Below are 19,870 nucleotides of genomic sequence, written 5' to 3'. Positions count from 1 at the left end.
ATAATTTTTATTAATTCTTTTATCACAAAATTATCTCAAATTTAGTTTTGTCACCTCTTTAACCCTACCCAGGTGCCATTGAGGCCGTGCAGGTTAAATGTATGACTTTTAATCTTCAGGGGTACTTCAGTCTTGGGTGTTTGAACAATCTCAAAGTTGGCGAGCAGGTGAAACATAATAATCTTGATTTCCATCAGGGCGAACCGATTACCTGAAACACATTAAAAAAATGTGGTCCATAATATTGTAAGAATTAGATCATTTTTTTAACATTAGGGTATTGGAGAATGCGCAACATAGCTCAATATTTCAAAAACCTAGTTTACAAAACGTCAGACCAGTTCTGTCTTTCGATCATTTCGATATTCTTCATGGACAACAGATATCCGTAGTCTTTTTGGGAGATACGCTTCTTATCTCCCATTTATTCTATTACAAATATGATTCTAACTCATTGCGCGTATAGAGTTAGTATGCCTATATGTTGTAAATCGTTTAAGTAAGGTATTTAAATAGTTTATTTATTAAAGAGCCCGCACGAAATTGTCTTTAGAAGCATATGTTCCATACCAACGCAGCTTCGAGGGCCGATACCGAAGGGAAGGAAAGTCTCCTGTTTGATTGATCCCTTGTTCTCTTCCGAAAATCTTTCAGGGATAAATTTATGTGGGTTTGTGTAATATTGAGCATCTCGGTGTATAGCGCTAATTGGTATCCACACAACGTCATCCTTTTGAACCTGAAAATATTCATCGTGTTAAAAAAATCATATAAATTTACAGAACATATTATTTGTCGGTTTTATTAGATTAACGTTAAGAAAAATCTCACCACCGTTGGTCATGAAAGTCTAGATCAACAAATCAAAACTTTTTCTTTTAGTTTTAGGGAATAAAGTGCTTGTAAATTTCGTAAATGGCAAAAAAACAAAATCCAGGAAACTACTGAATGTGTATGTTATATCTGTCTTACTTTGCAGATTTATGTGTTGGGAACTCTTTGTTAAAAAGTAAAAGGTTCTACTTATAATTGTGTTTATTTACGTTGCAAATAATAGGTCTGGATTTAGCTACACTGTTCATTACTTGAGGGTTGGTAATTCTCTGGTTCGAGAAGCTTGTTCCCTGTCACTATAACCTTACAAGCATCTGTTACACTCTAGCGACATCTGACGGGCTCTGGAGTAAGCTTTATGACTAGCGCCATCTATCGCTTAGATACTCAACTTATTACTATACATCACTATAAAAAGGCTAAGGGAGCAGATCGACTAAATAGGATACAGCCTCCTCAGGAGAAGAGTGCAACAATTTATTGGGAGTGGAAAGCACCAAAGGCTGTAAGAAATATGACGAGGGTGCCTAACGTGTATGTTTGGTTGTTTATTTTAATTGGCAAAGTGTACTGTTTAACACACACACACAATCCGTGACCCCCCAGGTGGCCACAATCGCAGAGTTTCTGAAAATTAAAGACAAAAAACATGTTAAAGCAAAACTTTACTACACAAAATTTGCAAAACTAGCACAACATATAGACGTGGAAAAAACAAAGGCCAAAAAAATGTAATTCTTAAAAGAATAGAAAGACTGTGGCCTCTAAACGTGGAGCAGTCAAAAGATGATGGTAAGTAGGTACAATGCGATAAAATAAGGAAGAAGGTTTCCTTCAGCACCAAAGATATTAGAAGAACGAGATGTGCTATGAGCAGTTCATACTGTGTGGAATTGTTTTGCCCAGTGTCGCAGGTTTTGTTCACCAATACTACTGCACACCTTCGCTTACGCTAAGGTATCCGCACTAATGCATAGAACAGATTTCTGTGCGTACACGTCCCGATACCGTTCAAAGTACCCTAATTAGGTAGTACTCCGCCTACGGTCCGGCGGCCAACATAGCATATCTCGTTCTTCTGATATCTTTGTTCAGCACTCACAAAATACACCGATTTTGGGGATATCATATTTCCATTAATTAGATATTTCTCAGTTTGTCGATCTAAACTTAAATAAATCGCAATAGTAATGGTCTTAATATTGATCAAGAAGGAATAAATAATAGTTTATGTGTATGATAAAAGCGTATTGGGTGATAATGAGATTTCATTGAAGTTTACCAACCTGACAAGACCATATCCATATAGGTGAGGCCACGGATGTCATTGTACTTGATCATTTCTACGGACTCTGCAATATGGTGTTCAATTTCCTCCCTGGGTTTAGTCTGAGCATCTGGGCTGTTATCCAGCTCGTAGCACATAAAGGAAAGCACAGTGGATGTAGTCTCATACCCAACAAACAGGAAGATCACCGCTTGAGCTGTTATCTCGTCATCTATCCAAACTGAAAGTCAAAAATTACTTCTGTAATGATTTACCTAACAGAATCATAGTTAGGCTCTCGTGCCACTACAGCGCTTCAAATATAGTTGCCATTGAAAGACCCAGCAAAAGAAAATACTTTATCGTTATCGGAAGAAATAGCAGCATATTTTTCAAATTTCACAACAAATTTAATAATTTTCGTTACTTTAATGTTTCGTCCTCTTATCGGTATATTTTTAGAGTTTCATGTACACTTGATAAAACATCAGATAAGCAATGTAATAATTCAAATTTATTTGGAATATATATTGTTGTGATGACTGATGTATTAAGTGTGTGTCATCAAACTAATCTCGTAAATTATCTATAATATGCACTTCAATAACAGGTTGTGATTGCATAAGGTCTAAAACGTGTGGTATTTATAATCTTAATACAATATAATATTATTGTGATAAATACCACCATAATAACATAATTACAAAAATCCGTTGAAGTAAATTTCAAAAGAGAATCTATTGCCACATCACAAAGTGATATTTCATCAAAAGTGCAATTAAATATTAACATGGTAAGTAATTCAATTAAATTTCATTGTATTTACGTCGCATTTTTAGGTAATTTATTTAGTATTTTCTTTTTTTCAGTGCCATCTAACGATCAATAGCGTTTACCTAGGATTTATTTTACGTATTATCTAGACCCAGACCAACCAAATATACCAAATCGTGGATAAATACAGTATTACCAAATCGCAGTTTAGTTTTTGATCGTCAAAACACGGAACTATGTTCTCGCTTCTCTATAACGTACATTTTGTAAGATTCTTGCCGTGCTCAGAAGCTCTCCGTCCGCTCATGCTTATGTTATGAATTGTAACGAGTAGTAATGACTTAAGACATAATATTTATAAACTAACCCCTGACTGTGTTTCCTTTAAACGCCTCCTGGACAGTTGCGAACCCAATGTCCTCATTGAGGGCATCTGTAGAGTCCTCCTCGTGTAGAGACCCTTTCATCGCTAGCATCAGCAGATGAATCATGTCCCTGCGAATGAAGCCAGACTTGTTTCTTTGTTTGATGATGTCCATCACTATGAACCTGTAGTAGTTGGTCACCTTGTCGCTTATCATTTGTAGATTGATAACCTAAAATCCAAGTTATGTTTTAAGTATCGTCTAATTACAACGGAGCTTTCTGCGGAATGTTTAGGTTCAACTTACAGATGGTTTTAACAAAAGTTCATATTGTTATGAAAATGTTCACATCACCGATTCGCCGATGTGAACATTGCGGGTGTGGGTTCCGCCGCACCGCTCCGGTAACTGGAAAATCAACACCTGAGCGCCCAGTTCATTAAGTGAGGTTTGTCTAGGACTTGGTGGCGGATGCGTCTGCTGAACACTTCTTGACGGGCCCGATCGGGAGTGGTCGGTTGATGGAGACGTCTCCAGCCGTACTCTTTCGACCCATCTCCTTGCACCGCAGTGGGAGGGATGGTATATTTAATTTTTAACCAACCTTTCATAATCGTGGAAACGTGAAAGTGGACAGCACTTTTATGGCATCTTTTAATTCAATACCGGTGAGTTTTTTACTCATTTTGTAGAACTCGTTTTCAGGGTCGTTTAAGGAGTCAGCTTGGAGACCAAAAGCACAGGATGCAATGGTGTAGTTGGTCAATTTGGACATTAGGTCCTTCACCTCTATTTCCATGTAGCCTTTTCCTGGCAATGAAAAAACAAATTACTTTCTATAACTGGATCCTTCAAGAAGAAGGTGATTGTTCATTTCGTTTGAGATTTCTGAAATAAACATCACCCAGAACAATGAGGTAAGTACCAATAGAGTAGGAATATCAAACAGACAAACGCGCGGAAAGGGTTGCGAACTTTTCCGGATGGCCATTATGACCAAGATCGATCGAGCAATCATATTTCTTATCATAGACGTAAGAAATCATAGACCTTCCCAAGTTGCGAAGAGCAGGGAGGTGACGTAGGCATCACCCTCTCAATGATTTGCCAATAAATGAATTCGACAGCTTACAGGCAACTCGCATTGTACTCTGTCACTAAGTAGTATTCGAAAATAAAATCTGCTTACCAATTACTAGCCTTGTCAGAATGTCAGAGTAAAACTGATGTTGTGGTTTATTCAAGAAAAGCTGAAACACTCCTGGTGTCAAAATGATTTCCACGCGGTTTGCGTCCAAATGATAGTTAGATTTATAATATCTGTGGTTCTCGTGAACTCCATGTGAAGTCACCTGCTAGTGCAAGGCTGCCCAACCCCAGGCCCGCGGGCCACAATGTGGCCCGCGTGAACCATTTTCAAAAAACCCGCCAATTTGAAAAAGTGTCGCGGGCCCGCGGTAAAACAAACAATGCAGCTTGCGCGCGGTCACCAGTGTTGCCAACGAAGGCGATTTATCGCTATTTAGGCTACTCAGAACGAGAATCAGCGACGAAAAAATCTAACCTGTTGAACTTACTTTTTAAACAAAAATACACCGGTTTTTGATATAATATTTTTTGCGTCCGAAATGGAATCTTATAGCCACCCCCCCCCCCCCCCCCATGGAATTCGAAAAATTGTTGTGGGGAATCACATATGATGTTTTTGGGTGCGCGGAATTTTTTCTCAGCGAAGTTCCGTAACAACCCCCCCTCCATGGATTTCAAATATTTTGTGGGGAGCACTCATTTTGAATTTTTTTTTGTGGGGAATTATGTTTTATAGAAATTCTCTAACAACTCCCCCCCCCCCCCCCCATGGAAATAGGAACCGTCAGGTATTCAGTGGCCCGCCGGTGATTCAAAATCGTCAATTTCGCCCAACTGTTAAAAAGGTTGTGCAGCCTTGTGCTAGTGCCTAGTGTCATGTCTGATTATACAAACTAATAGATCCAAAAGGACAAAGACACAAATTGGCTACGAATTTCAAAGAATCGGGGGACTATCCGAGAGAAAACATGAGCCCTTCAGTAGTTTCAACACTTTTGTTCAGTTTGCAATGTCTTTTGTGTATTTAAAATGTGCTATATATTTATCTTACTTTTTAATTTTCCGTAAAAACAAATACTTTAAAAACTAGATAAAATTATATTTCCGTTGTATGCATTTAAAATAAAAATTACATAAAAAAAATTAATATCAAACGTGAAAAATGTTGTCAAAAACATATTTTTACTTATTTTTTTACTCCAATCGTACAAAAATTGAGAGAACTCGATATTTCGAAAACACAACTGTAACTTCAATTTTATCTCGTTCATACAATAAAAAAAGAAATCATTTTTAAAGTTAAACCGATTGTTACGAAAGCGACGCGAAATATGAATTATACATTTTTGATATTTTGGATCTCAATCGCGTCAGATTTAAATATTTGAGGCAAAATGGAAAGGATTACTGTGACCTCAAGGTCACTTAAATTCTTGCTCCAATAATTCATGAATTCAGGTGGCTGTAGAAATATTAAATCTCACCACTAGTTGTGAAAAGTTGCCATCGACAAACTACTGAAAAGTAGTTTATTGGAACTTTTCTGTATTTTATTTTATTATTTACTGTAATATATATTTTTGAAAAAAAAAAAACCTTCTTCTTCAAGTATTCAATAAAACGCTCTGAGCATTCGGCCACAAAGGGCGTAATTTCCTTCATTTTTGATCCGGTGAAAGCCGGACTCAATGAGCTTCTCATGTTGTGCCATTTTTCTCCTGAAAATCAATTCATTTTTAAAAAAAACTACTAAACTTAAGGCTTGGCCTCCGCTTGCGATTTCTGACCACAAAATTACTTCCGAAGAAAATCTACAAGGTGCACACACTGCGATAAATAAATCGTTTAATTTGAACGGTATTCCAATGGATGTCATTGAAATACTTGTGCTCAATTTTTCGCTTCGGGCGAGAAGTAAGCGACGGAATAGTACATCCAATAACAAGTCAAAGATTATTTAAAGGGGGAGTTTTACATGTTATTTGAAGATTTATGTGAGCACCTTGCAGTTTTTTTCAGTATTAACGATTGACATAATTTTGACGAATTGTTGAGAATAATTGGTCCAAATAAAACAAAACAACTTCAAAATCTACAAACTTCTGCCCACAGTTTTTTTTACCTTACGATCGCAATAATCATTTAATTATTTATTATAAGGAGCTGGCCTCTTTGGTCGCGTTAGAGCTAAAATGGGATCGGTTGTAATTTTTTAATCACTGCGATTGTTTAGTCTCAAGCGTGTGCACATTTTTGTTACATTATCTCCACACAGGAGGCCCCGAGGACAGTAATTCCCCTCAAGGCCTACGTCATCTTTGGGGATGATTTGTGGAAAGTCTTCTTAGAAAAGAAAGGGTGAGAAGTTCTTGGAAGGAAAAAGGTACAAGGGGTGTGAATCTGGGGTCAGTGAGTCCAGTGACGGACGTATAAATCCATCCCTCCCACTTCATAAACCCCTGTTAAGTTACCAAACGCAGTGAACTACTATGGCAGAGGTTTTGGTTATCCAATAAATGGTTCCCGGTGCGGCGGTACCCATATCCGCCTCACAATTTGAAACAATGCGTTTTATTTTGGCGACTGAACAATCGCGCGACTGAACAATCGCGTGACTAGAAATCACAAGTGGAGGTCAGGCATAAGTTAGTGACATACCGAATAAATAACAAAGGGCTATAAGTAACCAACATCGATTTATATTATGTTAAAATATGCGTTATGTAGTTTTAAATGTTTATATTCCTTATTTATTATAATACCTCTCATACTGAAGTTATTTTTGGTGAAAAGTGGATTTGGTCAAAATCTTTGACTGTGATGCGTTTTATAAGTTCCAAGTCTTTGACGACCAGCGCTTGGCAAGTGAAGTTATAAATACCGAAGACCCTGAAAACAAAGGGCCATGTAAAATTTAATGTAAATGAAACATGAAACAGAACAAAACAAAGAAAAAAAATATAACTGTCGCAACTGGATCTCTGTCTTACCGGGACAACGCCTCTAACCACTTACTATTATATACACTATACTATTTTTTAAAGTTTTATTTTTATTAATTTCGTTTAGATTCATTTGTATAATTTTCTTCATGTATCAAAGATAGTCGAGTTAAAACCATGTATGACCGAATTACCCATGAAAGATGACATTCAAAATACTGCAATGCCGACGAACACCGTTTTCATATGGGTCGGTAAGGAATTAACATAAATCGAGTGACATAAATTGACATAAATCCTGCACAGAAAAGTCCCACAATGGACTTGAATGGACTGCGCTGTAGACCGTTGCCTTACTTGATTGAATTTTACTTTTCTGCGAAGGATCTGGCAGCACTCGGTTTATATCGATTCCTTACTGCAGTGTAGAGCAACACTGAACAGGCGGATCGGAACCGCTCGGAGAAGCCGAGCGCTTACGATCCAGTCGCGTAAACGGCGAGCGTTGCGCGGAGCCGGCCAGACGGAAATTTACCCTGCTAGCGAGCACACGTTACCAAACTAAGATTGTACAGCGCGGTTGTAATAGCATTTTATCGTAATACATCTGAATACGAACCATCATAGTTTCAATCACATAACGAGCCTTGAGTTTCAGTAAAAGTGTAGTAAAAGCACAAAACACTACACTTACAGACCATTTTAGTCAATGTCACCGACCCATGGGACGACGATTGCTAAGAAAAAAATAGCATGGGGCGTGTTAAAACATACAATGTAATACATTATTTTCTATAATAATAGTGTTAGTTTAAAAGTTGGCAACATGTTGTGTGTGGCAACCCATTTGGTTTTCTTTTATCTATGCTCTGTACACTGCTGTCATTCTTGCTTGTAATACGTAAATCGTCAATAAAACCAGTTATTAAAATTGTGGTATTCATTATAATATTATGCTTTGCAGTATGTAATAGAAATCTGGTAAGTATAATCAAAGGGGTAGGTAACTTACTTTTCGTCCTTATATTTGTAATAATCTTCATCAACAATGGCGTTAAGATGCTTTTTTCCAAATACCAGGGGCAACATATTGCCTACATACGGATACGGTTTGGTGCTTTTAATTCCATGTTTATTAAAGAATCCAAACTTTGATGTTCCAAAATAATACAGCAAACCTACTATTATAGCTAATAGGAAGAGCACCACGTCTAACCAAGTAACTGCCCACAAAAACATTGTTGCGGTTTGCCGCAGACGATATCTAAAAAAAACATTATAGTACTTAATTACTTTATTTATAATCAAGGCAGTATAACAAAAAAATCATAACGTAAAATAATAAAATACATGTAAACGTAATACACCACACCATTTCAATACACACTTCATTATATACAACCGTTGACGATTTTTTTCATTAGGTACATTCTTTATTTTTTTTAAATTTAATTAAAATCAAATTTAATAATATAATTATTAAGTTCTGCAAGAATTTTTTGGTTTTTGTTATTGTTACGGCTGTTTCGGCTTTCAAGGCCATTTTCAAACTGTCAGTTTGACAGTTTGAAAATGGCCTTGAAAGCCGAAACAGCTGTAACAATAACAAATATCAGTTTGACAGTTTGACATTATATTATTAAATTTGATTTTAATAAATTTAAAAAAAAATTAAATGGAGTTCTACGAATTAAACACAAAAACAATAAATACATTCTTTATTACTGTATTTTATTTAATCCCAATTTATTATTTCGTATTATCTTTTATTAAATATTATTAAATTGTAAACTGGGGGACTTAGCACGGGTAAAGAACCCAGTGAGGCCCACATTATCAAATAATGTTTTAAACATAATTAAGGTTATTGTATCTTCTAAAAAATCAATCATTTAAATCGATGAAATCTTACAACTTTAAATATACAAACTAAGAGCCAGTTATTTCACAGAACTTGAACAGTGTTCATTCCAAATTTAACATTCAAGTTCTGTTATTATTCACGTAAGTACCGTGAAACAGCTGACCCATAATGGAATAATAGATAAAACTTGTCACAACTTGTATTTATAATTTTTCTTTTCTGATTTTATGTCCGGGTTAAATCTTCCCCATAGGAAAAACTAAACCCTTTCACACACTTTTCCACAAATGATCATCTAATCAATCAACATTATGCAAGTGCATTATATAAGCAAAATAAATACAAAACAATACAAGAACAACACGTCAACTCACCAGAGATCAAATGGGAAAATAATTCACCGACTCCAGATATTTTCATATCAGAGGGTTCGGCTCGGTAGAACTCCTAACAGGGCCTATAAATCCTACTGATCCCTCAACATAAATATTTAAAAAAATGTATATATATACATGTATTTAATATGACTAAAATTATTATTTAACTATTTATTTTAATTCATTATTTTTTTTATTTATTTTTACTACATGAATTTTTTAAATTTACTGAAATGCTATGCTCCGTTTTGATCTCATTTTCATATACTTCATATATCATTATATTTGTTTTAACATATTTATTGCATTGATCTCTTTCCAGCATGATTAGTTCTTGTTCTTGCGTACTTAAATAATTATGTTTTTACATTTTATTAAGAAGGAGAACAAATATATTTTTTAATTTTATTTAGTACATAATATTTTACCTTTGTACGAGGGTGGTCGAACAATACAAGAACAACACGTCAACTCACCAGAGATCAAATGGGAAAATAATTCACCGACTCCAGATATTTTCATATCAGAGGGTTCGGCTCGGTAGAACTTCTAATTGGACCTATAAATTCTACTGATCCCTCAAGATAAATATTTAAAAAATCTTTCGTTATCCTACATGTATTTAAAATGACTGATTTTTGCATTTTTATATATAAATTTTTTCATAGATCTAATACGCCTAAATTTTTAATGAGAGAGCTAGGTAAAATGCCAGTAGCCGAAATAACAAATGGTAATATTTTTATAGTCTGAGAATGCCAAATTCTTTTTATCTCATTTCCTAAATATGTGTATTTTCTTATTTTATAGGAATATATTATAGGAATTTGTAATGGCGACATCAATGATATAAGTTTTTTTTTTAATTTTTTCATGTAAAACTATATCTGGTCTATTATTTTTATTTTATTTTATTTTATTTGTGTACAAAAATTTTACAACATTACAGATATTTTATCTAACTAATTATAAAAGTACCATTTTCAGTGAGAATGTAGTGCCAAAAACCTTACAAACTCATTGAATTTTCCGAAGAATATGTCAAAATTTTTATCTAATATATTTAAATAGCGTATTGCTCTTCCCACGGGCGAATTCGGGTACAGATTTGTACGACTCAATCGGCAATATAATATGTTATGGTGACGTGCCCGAGAGTGAGACTCTGGGACAAATAAATTGATTTGCGCCAGAATCTCACCGTTAGACTAATCGTTCGGTCTGTTAGTATAGTTTTATCATAATATGTTTTATAAAATACATTTTATAAGAATGAATTTGGTTCGTATTCATAATATGGTATTATATTACGGCAGTCAATCATGTTATGTTTAATTACCAAACTTTGGTGAATTATTTTTAAAACTTGATTGTGCCTAAGTGTATACTCGGACGGTGCTAATATAAAAAATCCCGATATAATATGTTGTATAGTTTCCGGAAAAGCCAAACATTTTCTACATAAGTCATCAATTTGATTTGTATCTCTGATTGTATGCTTCCTATATTTTTTAGTATTAATGACTCTATCCTGAATGGCAAGCGTAAATCCTTCTATTTCTGCGCTCAACTCTCCAATACTCAACCATTTGTTTGACGAAAATTTATCAACATACGTTTGGTTGAGCTAATTGAAGTGTTTTGCGTGTAAAGTTTTATTTGACCAGGAATCTAATAATTCCTGGTTGGGATTTATAAAAATGTTGGCATTCTCGTCGTATAAATAAGGTGTAATGTTTCTATCTGCCTTGCAAATTATTTTGTGCATTTCTGAGCTATGAGCTTTCCTATGGAAAAAAATTCTTAGCATTTCTACCTGATTAGGTTTCAAAGAAGTTATTTTGACTATACCTCTACCTCCTAAATTTCTAGGTAAATTAATTCGTTCTACAGCTGAATTTGGATGATGGCAATTAAACTTTGTTAGCGTAGTTCTAATTAATCGTTCTAAGATATCTAAATCTGTATTGGACCATTTAATTATGCCAAATGAGTACGTTAATAGAAGTATTGCCCAAGTATTTATTGCTTTTACTAAATTTTTAGCAGATAGATTGCATTTTAAAATTTTCCTGATCCTAGTTTGAAATTTAATCCTAATATCATTTTTAATACTAGTATGGTCTAATTTATTTGATATTGGGTATCCTAAATACTTATTAACCCCATCCCTTTTCATATTGGTAATTTGGAAATTTCTAAATATACTCTCGTCCCCATTTACAATTTTGCCTGATCGTTCTACATTTATCTAAACCAAAAGTCATTTTGATATCATCTGAAAAGTTTTTAACTACCTCGATCATTTTTTCTAAATTTAGTTCAGAATTCAAAATTAATTTTATATCATTCAAAATAATAAATGAAATATTGTACTACTCTCCCTTGTATTACCCTTAATTTTTATTCCAAACTTGCTTTTAATTAACATTTTAGATAGAGGATTCAATGCTAAGCAAAACCAAAGAGGACTCAATGAATCTCCTTGAAAAATCCCTCTTTTAATTTTAATTTAAATTTTTAATATAATTATTACTCTTATAATATATATTTGAAGATGATATCTATGCATTTGTACTAATTTGTAATGCCAAAACGGTAATTATAAAAATCGCAAAGTAAGCTCCGAAAATTATTAAAAACACAATTTTTTCTGTTATTTTATTTGTTATAGGTATGAAAAAAATCACAGTTATGTTTAAATGCAACTAAAGCATTAGTCGACAGATTTTCGCTCTATTTAAAACGAGTGGTGTTTTATTAAAAAATAAATTTACAGCATCTTTATCACCAGTCACAATCAGTGACCCGACGAAATTTATGACATGTATGTCACAAACACTACAAATAATTTGTTGTGTGAATTAGATGTATCAAGAAGAACTTTACAGTAATTTTAGTAGTAATGACCACTTTAAAAACTATTATTTATTTTTATACAAACAAACTATTAAATTAGACACACAAGTACAATGGCTAAAGGGGCCGTTCAAGTATTACGTAAGCAGATTTATTACAATTATTTACCCCCTCTTCCCCCTTGTCACCAAAAGTAAGCAAAGCTCTTACCCCCCCCCCCCCCTCCCATGCTTACGTAAAAATTTGTACCTATATGCATTTTTCTGTTAATGTATTCTGTTTTTTTAAGCGAGTACCTAAACGTAGGTATTAATTATTTGTATTCGGTTTTCAAACATAGACAATGTGTGGGTTGCCAATGTGTAAAAAAAAAATAACTACTGCTGGAGCAGTACTGACGTAATCACTATCTCGATCCCCCCACCCCCCCATGTCATCAAAAATAAGCAAAGCAAAGACCCCTCTGCCCCCCTATAGTGCTTACATAATACTTGAACGTCCCCAAATGAGTTGAAACACTATTCATTAATTCATAACGTTTTGCAAAACAAAGCCATGAGAATAACTTTTAGACGAAACTAATATTCCAAATGCATTTTTCTTTTTTGAATGATAACGGGCAAGTTCAGAATTTATGCGAAAACTACCAACCATCTAAATAACCATCTTGGCGCCAAAATTTTGGCGCCCCTTGTCAAAATGAGTGGACACTAATGTGTTAGGACTATTGAAGGTTACACCCGCCCTGTCCCACCCCGGTATAGGTGACTTATGGTCACCCCTTCGGAGCTCTCGCATGAATCTAATTTTTGAATAAACGGCTCTACAAAGTATATAAATGAAGCTAGACCTTCAATGTCCCCGCATACGGTGTTAGGAAGCGGTATGCGAGCGCTTACAGGTATTAATCCAAAGACAACACAGAACAATAAGCATCAAACAATCAAGTAACAAGTTTCAGGCAAATAGTTGGTGGAGGGAACCCACACTCCAGTACCTGTAAGCACAAAAAGAACAAAGTGAAATAATAGAGTGACGGGGGAGTTTCGCCGAGCCACGTCTGGCAGTCCTGTTGAGAGATTGGTGGTGGTTGGGGTGACTGGTGCAGGTCAGGACTTCCACACCTCTTAGCCGACCACCCGGTGGTGCCCTGAAGATAAGCATGGGAAAAAGAGGGATAAACCCTAAAGAACCTAGGGGAAAGAAGCGTCAGGAGGTCGGAGGCAGGGTGGAGGTTACCCCAATCCGCACAGTCACCCCTCTGACCACCAACGCTCCTCAGGGGTGGCGCAGGTGACTGGCGGAGTCCCCCGGTAAAAACAAGAAATTAAAAGAAGCTCCAACAGTGCATGCGGGGACGAGGCCCGTTGTCCAACCCCTATTGGGGAAAAGTAAACAATACAAAACAAACAACGGAGTTCAGTTCTAGCCTGTAAACTCGTTGCCGTTACTGAAAAAAAGAAAGAAAACCAAAAAAAAAAAAATACATATAAAAAAGACGAGAAAAGAAAAGAAAAACAATAAACAATCCAAAAGTGCCACTTAAGAACATCGGTAGAATAAGTAAAACAAAAGTAGAAAGCATAAAAATAACATTTGCATGGTCTGTAAAGAGGACAGTATGTGAAGTATAAGATAAAAGACAAAGTAAAAGAGATAATTAGCTAAGCAAAGATATATAAAGAGTGTCTGCAATGTCTGTAAAAAGGACAGTGTGTCTACCTTAGACACAAAACATAAGAAAAGAAAACTGAAAATTAGAAGAAAATAGGATACAAGTTGTTTAAAAGAAATGTAAACGAAAGAAAATCATCTGAAGCAGCTGGTACAGTAAGGAAAGAAAAATAATAAAAATAAGAAGAACAGAATGCATAAACAATAATCGGAGAATTGTAAAAGAATTAGTCATGGAGCAGGAGCAATACACCAGGGGTTCTCAGTTATCACACTAGTCAGCGACTCTAAGCACAGACCATCTCTCAACCCAGATCCTAGTAAACTTCCTCAGACATTCGAAATTAACTCTGTTAGAAACAAGATCGGTGTTCCACACCGGTCTAATGGGGACATTCAGACCGTCTATCATTTCGTCTCTGGCATCCTTCAAGATCTCACAGTGCCACAGAATGTGCTCGGCCGACTGGTAAGTATTGCCACAAGCGCAATTGGGATGGGTAGACAGGGCAAGGCTGTGAAGCCTCCCCCTGAATTCCCCATGTCCTGAGAGGAGCTGCGTCATGTGATGGTCCAGTTTGAGGAAGGCCCCTTCCATTCTGAGTTTAACTGATGGGAAGAAGGAAAAGGTCCATCTTCCCATGCTCGACCTATCCCAACGGACCTGCCACTCTTTGAGCGAAAGGTCCTTCATCGTCCGAAGCAGTCCAGAGAGAGTTCCCGGTCCACCTGGTGTCAGAACGACACCAAGATGGGTTGCCGGGGATCCTCTGGAAAGTCTCTGCTTGGTTAAGACTTCCCTAATCTCCAGATCGATTGGCAAAATGCCGGCCAAAACTGGCAAAGCGTCCGAAGCAACAGTACGGTATGCGCCAGATAGTGCCAGCAAAGAAGTTCGCTGGCCCCTAGTAAGAGCGAGGAGTATAAGGCAGTTATCCAGACGGTGCTCCCAAACAGAGGCAGCATACGAAACTTGCGCAACGTATACGCCCCTGTACAGAGCACGTAGTGCCGGATTGCGTAGTCCCCATTCAGCGGTGGAGATTCTCCTCAGCTTTAGGAACAGCGCCTGAGCCTTGCTTGAAACATCTTTAACATGAGCCAGAAATGAGGACGATCGATCGAGTGTTACACCTAGGTACTTGACCGTGTCTGCAAATTTGATGTTGGTGTCTCCCATCCGGATGGTAGGGTTTCTTTTTCTACTGAGAGAGCCCTTCATCAGGAGACCCTTTGTCTTGTGGGGAGCGAAGGTCATCTTATTCCTCTCCCCCCATTTAAGGAGGGTGTTCAAACCATCACCAGCCTTTTCTTCAATTTCCTTTCTGCTGTTCCCCGAGACAAAATACATCTTATCATCCGCGTAGTCGATCATGATACATCCTTCAGGCAAGGGTAACCTAGAGGAGTCGTCAAAGTCAATATTCCAAAATTCAGGTCCCAAAACGGAGCCCTGGGGACAGCCCATATTTACTTCACGTTCTATAGTAAAATCACCATGGGATATCGAGACAGTTCGTCCCGATAGGTAGTTGTCAACCGATTTAAACAGGCGTTTTGGACAATTCCTACTTTTAACCTTTGTGCGTATCATGTCCCACCACGCGAAGTCGAAGGCACCAGTTATATCTAAGAAGATTGCTACAACGTACCTCTTTGAGCAGACCTTCACCCAGTTAAGCGCAAACGAAATGGCGTGCACGGTGGATTTACCCGGGACGAAACCAAATTGAAGTTCACTGGACGGTGAAAGTGTACTGCGAAGTCGCTGCCGAATTAGTATTTCCAGGATCTTGCCGAGGATTGGGAGCAAGGTTATCGGGCGATAAGCCTTTACGTCGGTGAGTGGTTTGCCGTTCCCTTTAGGTATAATCCTGAGCACGCCCCTCTTCCATTCAGAAGGGAAAATTCCTCTTCTCAGGCACGATTCCATCACTTGAAAGAGCGCCTCTTTAGCGTGGACCCAGACATGCTTCACTATCTCACCATTAAGTCTGTCATGCCCTGGTGCCTTCTTTGGACCCAAACCCTTAATTATAGCACCAATTTCAGCTCTAGTGACAGGAGTGATTCTATCCTCTTGGGCGAGGTCTCTGGGTGGAAGCCGTGCCAGATTTCTAATCTGTTTTTGGTGGTCACTTTCCCCAATTACTGACTCTACAGGGACTAACTTGCCCAAAAGTGTGTTGAGAGTAGAGGCCACGTCCACAGTCTCAGCGTCCCTCCCATCAATCTTCCCAATTAGACTAGACAAATACCGATCCGAACCCTTGACGGATTTTTCAATTGCGCTGTGGATTTCACACGGGTTGGCGTTGCCCACATCTTTAACCCAATTATGCCAGGCAGCTCGTTTCGCAAGGAGAACCGCATGTTTGAAAGTTGCCCTGGATCTCCTGAGAGCGGCTTGAAGGGTAGCTGTCTCCTCCTCCGTACAGCATCCCCTCCTGGACAGTCCCAAGGCCCTATAGGCTCCTTTATAGGCCCCCTTTAGCGAAGTCAGCTCAGGTGACCACCACGGCGTTCTAATTTTCGTCTTTGGGTTTGATCTGCCCAGAGAAGAATTAGCCGCAGATACAACGGCCAAATTGAAAAAGTTCCCCAAATTGTCCGGATCATTAGCTGCTACGTGATGAAAATCCCTTAATGTATCTCGTAGCGCCTCCCCAAAGTTATCCCAATTCGCCCTTGAGGTGTTGAAATTCCAGGAGGATCTTGGAGTTTCAGTTTTCTTAACACCTATTGTAAATGTGATTAATCTATGATCCGAAACTATTGCGCATTCATGGACCCTCCAATTAGATATCCTGGCCGCAACTGATCCAGAGCAAAGAGTTAGATCAATGTTGCTCTCTCCCATTGTGTTTGAAAAGGTAAAGAACGAACTCTGTTCGTTAACGATACAAAGGCCTTGCGCAGCAATAAGGTCTTCAACGGCATCAGTCCGTGATCGTACTGAATGGTTTTTATTATTGTCAAACCAAAGAGGAGAGCGAGCGTTAAAGTCCCCTCCGATAACTACGTTACGACCTTTAAGCGCGTTTAGGGCGCGCGTCAGACTCAGGATATGTGGTTCTACCGGATTCCCCCATTTAAAATAGACTGAGATCAGATAGATCTCAGTATCAGCAAATTTAATACATACACAGGTTTGGTACTCATTAGACAGCCCTGCCAGAAGGAGGGGGCTGATCAATGATGTATTGACCAGAACACCCGCCCCCGGCGATGAGCCGACTTCGAGTACCGCTCCCGGAAATTCAATTGGTGTTTTACCTTCCCGGGTGTACTGCTCCTGTATAAGCATTATGTCAATATTCAGGTCAGACATGACCCGCTGCACATCCAGTGTGGCCAACCGGGATCGCTGCAGATTGATCTGACCTAAGGAGAGAAGATTAACAGGAGCCATAGTCAGTCATTCTGACTTGGGCGTTAATAGCGGCCAGATGGGCAGGGCAATCCCTATCCCCAGTGGGGTGGTCAGCTGACTTCCTGAAACGGGTACAAGTAGCACAGACAGCGGGAAGTGCCTTCTTGGGGCAATCCTCATGAGAATGACCCACAGCGGCGCAGTGGCGACATGTTTCCTTTTCCTGAGAGCAGGATTTACTAATGTGTCCATACTGTTGACACTTGAAGCATCTAGTAGCTCCAGTATAATCCCGGGTGCGGCAGGCGTTCCACCCAAGGAAGCACATTCCGCTGTCTAGAAGGACTTTGCGAGCGGCAGGATGACATGTCACCACCATGTTCATGGTGGGGATGTCGCGCTTGCCAAAAAGGGAGACTCGCCGCATAGTACGAAGATGATCATCCAAAGACAGTGTTGTCTGGCTGTGGCTGGCTGTGTCTGGCAATGTGTTAGGACTTTGAAGGTACACCCACCCTGTCCCACCCCGGTATAGGTGACTTATGGTCACCCCTTCGGAGCTCTCGCATGAATCTAATTTTTTTGAATAAAAGGCTCTACAATTTATATAAATGAAGCTAGGCCTTCAAAGTCCCCGCATACGGTGTTATGAAGCGGTATGCAAGCGCTTACAAGTACTAAACTAAGGACAACACAGAAAAATAAACAACAAAAAAATCAAGATTAAGTGTCAGGCAGATAGTTGGTGGAGGGGACCCACACTCCAGTACCTGTAAACACATAAAAGTAAAATAAACAATAGAGTGAAGGGGGAGTTTCGCCGAACCACGACTGGCAGTCCTGTTGAGAAATTGGTGGTGGTTGGGGCGACTGGTGCAGGTCAGGACTTCCACACCCCTTAGCCGACCACCCGATGGTGCCCTGAAGATAAGTATTGGAAAAAGAGGGATAAAACCCTAAAGAACCTAGGGGAAAGAAGCGTCAGGAGGTCGGAGGCAGGGTGGAGGTTACCCCAGCCCGCACAGTCACCCCTCTGACCACCAACGCTCATCAGGGGTGGCGCAGGTGATTGGCGGAGTCCCCCGGTAAGAAAGAATAATAAGAAGCTCCAGTCGTGCATGCGGGGACGAGGCCCGTTATCCAACCCCTAATGGGGAAAATAAACAAAACAGAACAGACAACGGAGTTCAGTTCTCGCCTGTAAACTCGTTGCTGTTACTAAAAAAAAAAGAAAAGAGAACCGGAAAAAATACATGTGAAAAGAAGAGAAAATAAGAGGAAAAATGAAAAACAATAATCAATCCAAAAAGTGCCACATAAGGGCAACGGTAAATAAGTAAAAACAAAAGTAAAGGTGTAAAAATAAGATCTGCATGGTCTGTAAAGAGGACAGTAAGTATTATAATGTGTTAGGACTGTTAGGTGTTAGGTATTATCGGCGTCTTAGCGCCTTTGTAATGCGGTGCCCGGAGCGGACTGCTCCAATTTCGCCCACATAGGGCGCCCCTCATAACCAAGGAAAAAAAACAATAAAAAACACATTAAACAAGGAAAAAAAAAATATATAATAGGGTCTGGAGTCAACCGCGGTATCAACTGAGCCAAATTCCGAATGGGTAGGACCGACATTTATTTCGTATATTAATTGCTGTAATGTCGTACAATTTCAGAGAAATGCGTGTATATGATGAAAATGCATTGATAGAATACATTGTCATCCACAGCGAGTCTATCTCCCGAGTTTCAGCTCGATCGGTTGTCGGAAAGTGCGTTAATTTCCACATCAAAGACTATCATTCCTTCATTCAAAAAAACCAAATCGAAATTCAAATACCTGGATGTATTGTGTTTATATTAGTTTGTGAGTAATATTATTTGATTTTTGTATTCGTACATATATTTTGTAAACGCTGTGCACATGTGCTATTCTAAGTTAAATAATTAATGCATCATGTGACTGATAAATAAATGCACTTTTAAATAAATATCAAAATTGAACACATCACATTTCACGAGAATATTTTATGAAATGATATATTATATTTGTTGGTTTTGAAAATGTTTCCTACCGGTTCGGCAAAATTTATAGTTAATAAAGATAAATAAAATGATTTTTATACAATCCGTTATTATTTCCACTGAATTTATTAACGTTTTGACTGTTTATTAAATTAAGCACCAGCATTTGAGCTTCCAGTCAACCAAGTTACTATCAATTGAAGCCAGGAAAGAGGTGTTGGAACTAATAAACTGACTGACAAGGAAATTATTATTTATTCCGAACATACCTCCTATGTATGTATCTCACGAAAAGCAGACATCATTGTTTATGACTGCGCACTTATCGTCCACTTTAAATGAAGATACATGTCATATTGTATGCACAATAGGGTAGAACGAAATATGTTTACATATATACATATATACTTGAATATATTAATATATTTCAAGG

General features: G+C 38.0%; 3 protein-coding genes across 4 annotated transcripts in view; 1 reads left to right on the top strand and 2 right to left on the bottom strand.

The window, feature by feature from the left end:
• On the bottom strand, positions 1 to 3,976 carry LOC149419268 (cytochrome P450 9e2-like). 2 transcript variants are annotated; one of them, XM_089638192.1, is made up of 4 exons: positions 3,845 to 3,976; positions 3,243 to 3,471; positions 2,121 to 2,342; positions 1 to 211 (listed from the first exon to the last, which is right to left on the bottom strand). In XM_089638192.1, exons 2-4 carry the CDS (start codon positions 3,454 to 3,456, stop codon positions 51 to 53), a joined length of 597 nt encoding a protein of 198 aa, XP_089494318.1. In that variant the 5' UTR covers positions 3,457 to 3,471; positions 3,845 to 3,976; the 3' UTR covers positions 1 to 50. The 2 variants fall into 2 exon arrangements, with proteins under 2 accessions (XP_089494318.1, XP_089494319.1); XM_089638193.1 differs by lacking the exon at positions 1 to 211 and adding an exon at positions 625 to 1,461.
• LOC149419267 (cytochrome P450 9e2-like) overlaps positions 3,899 to 19,870 on the bottom strand; it is a 34,517-nt gene continuing 18,545 nt past the window's right edge. The window contains exon 8 of the mRNA XM_089638183.1: positions 3,899 to 4,050. Within this exon, the coding sequence (XP_089494309.1) occupies positions 4,030 to 4,050 (21 nt within the window). The 3' untranslated portion in view covers positions 3,899 to 4,029. The remainder of the gene's footprint in view (positions 4,051 to 19,870) is intronic.
• Positions 8,158 to 19,870, top strand: part of LOC149419264 (cytochrome P450 9e2-like) — an 82,304-nt gene continuing 70,591 nt past the window's right edge. Inside the window, exon 1 of the mRNA XM_089638191.1 lies at positions 8,158 to 8,270. The gene's annotated coding sequence lies outside the window, so the exon portion shown is untranslated. The remainder of the gene's footprint in view (positions 8,271 to 19,870) is intronic.

Source organism: Hesperophylax consimilis, chromosome 12 (genome assembly GCF_061612785.1).
Source record: "Hesperophylax consimilis isolate HC1 chromosome 12, BYU_Hcon_1.0, whole genome shotgun sequence".
NCBI classification, from domain to species: Eukaryota; Metazoa; Arthropoda; class Insecta; order Trichoptera; family Limnephilidae; genus Hesperophylax; species Hesperophylax consimilis.
Note: the sequence above shows the minus strand (reverse complement) of the source record. Positions and strands in the feature narration are given on the sequence as shown.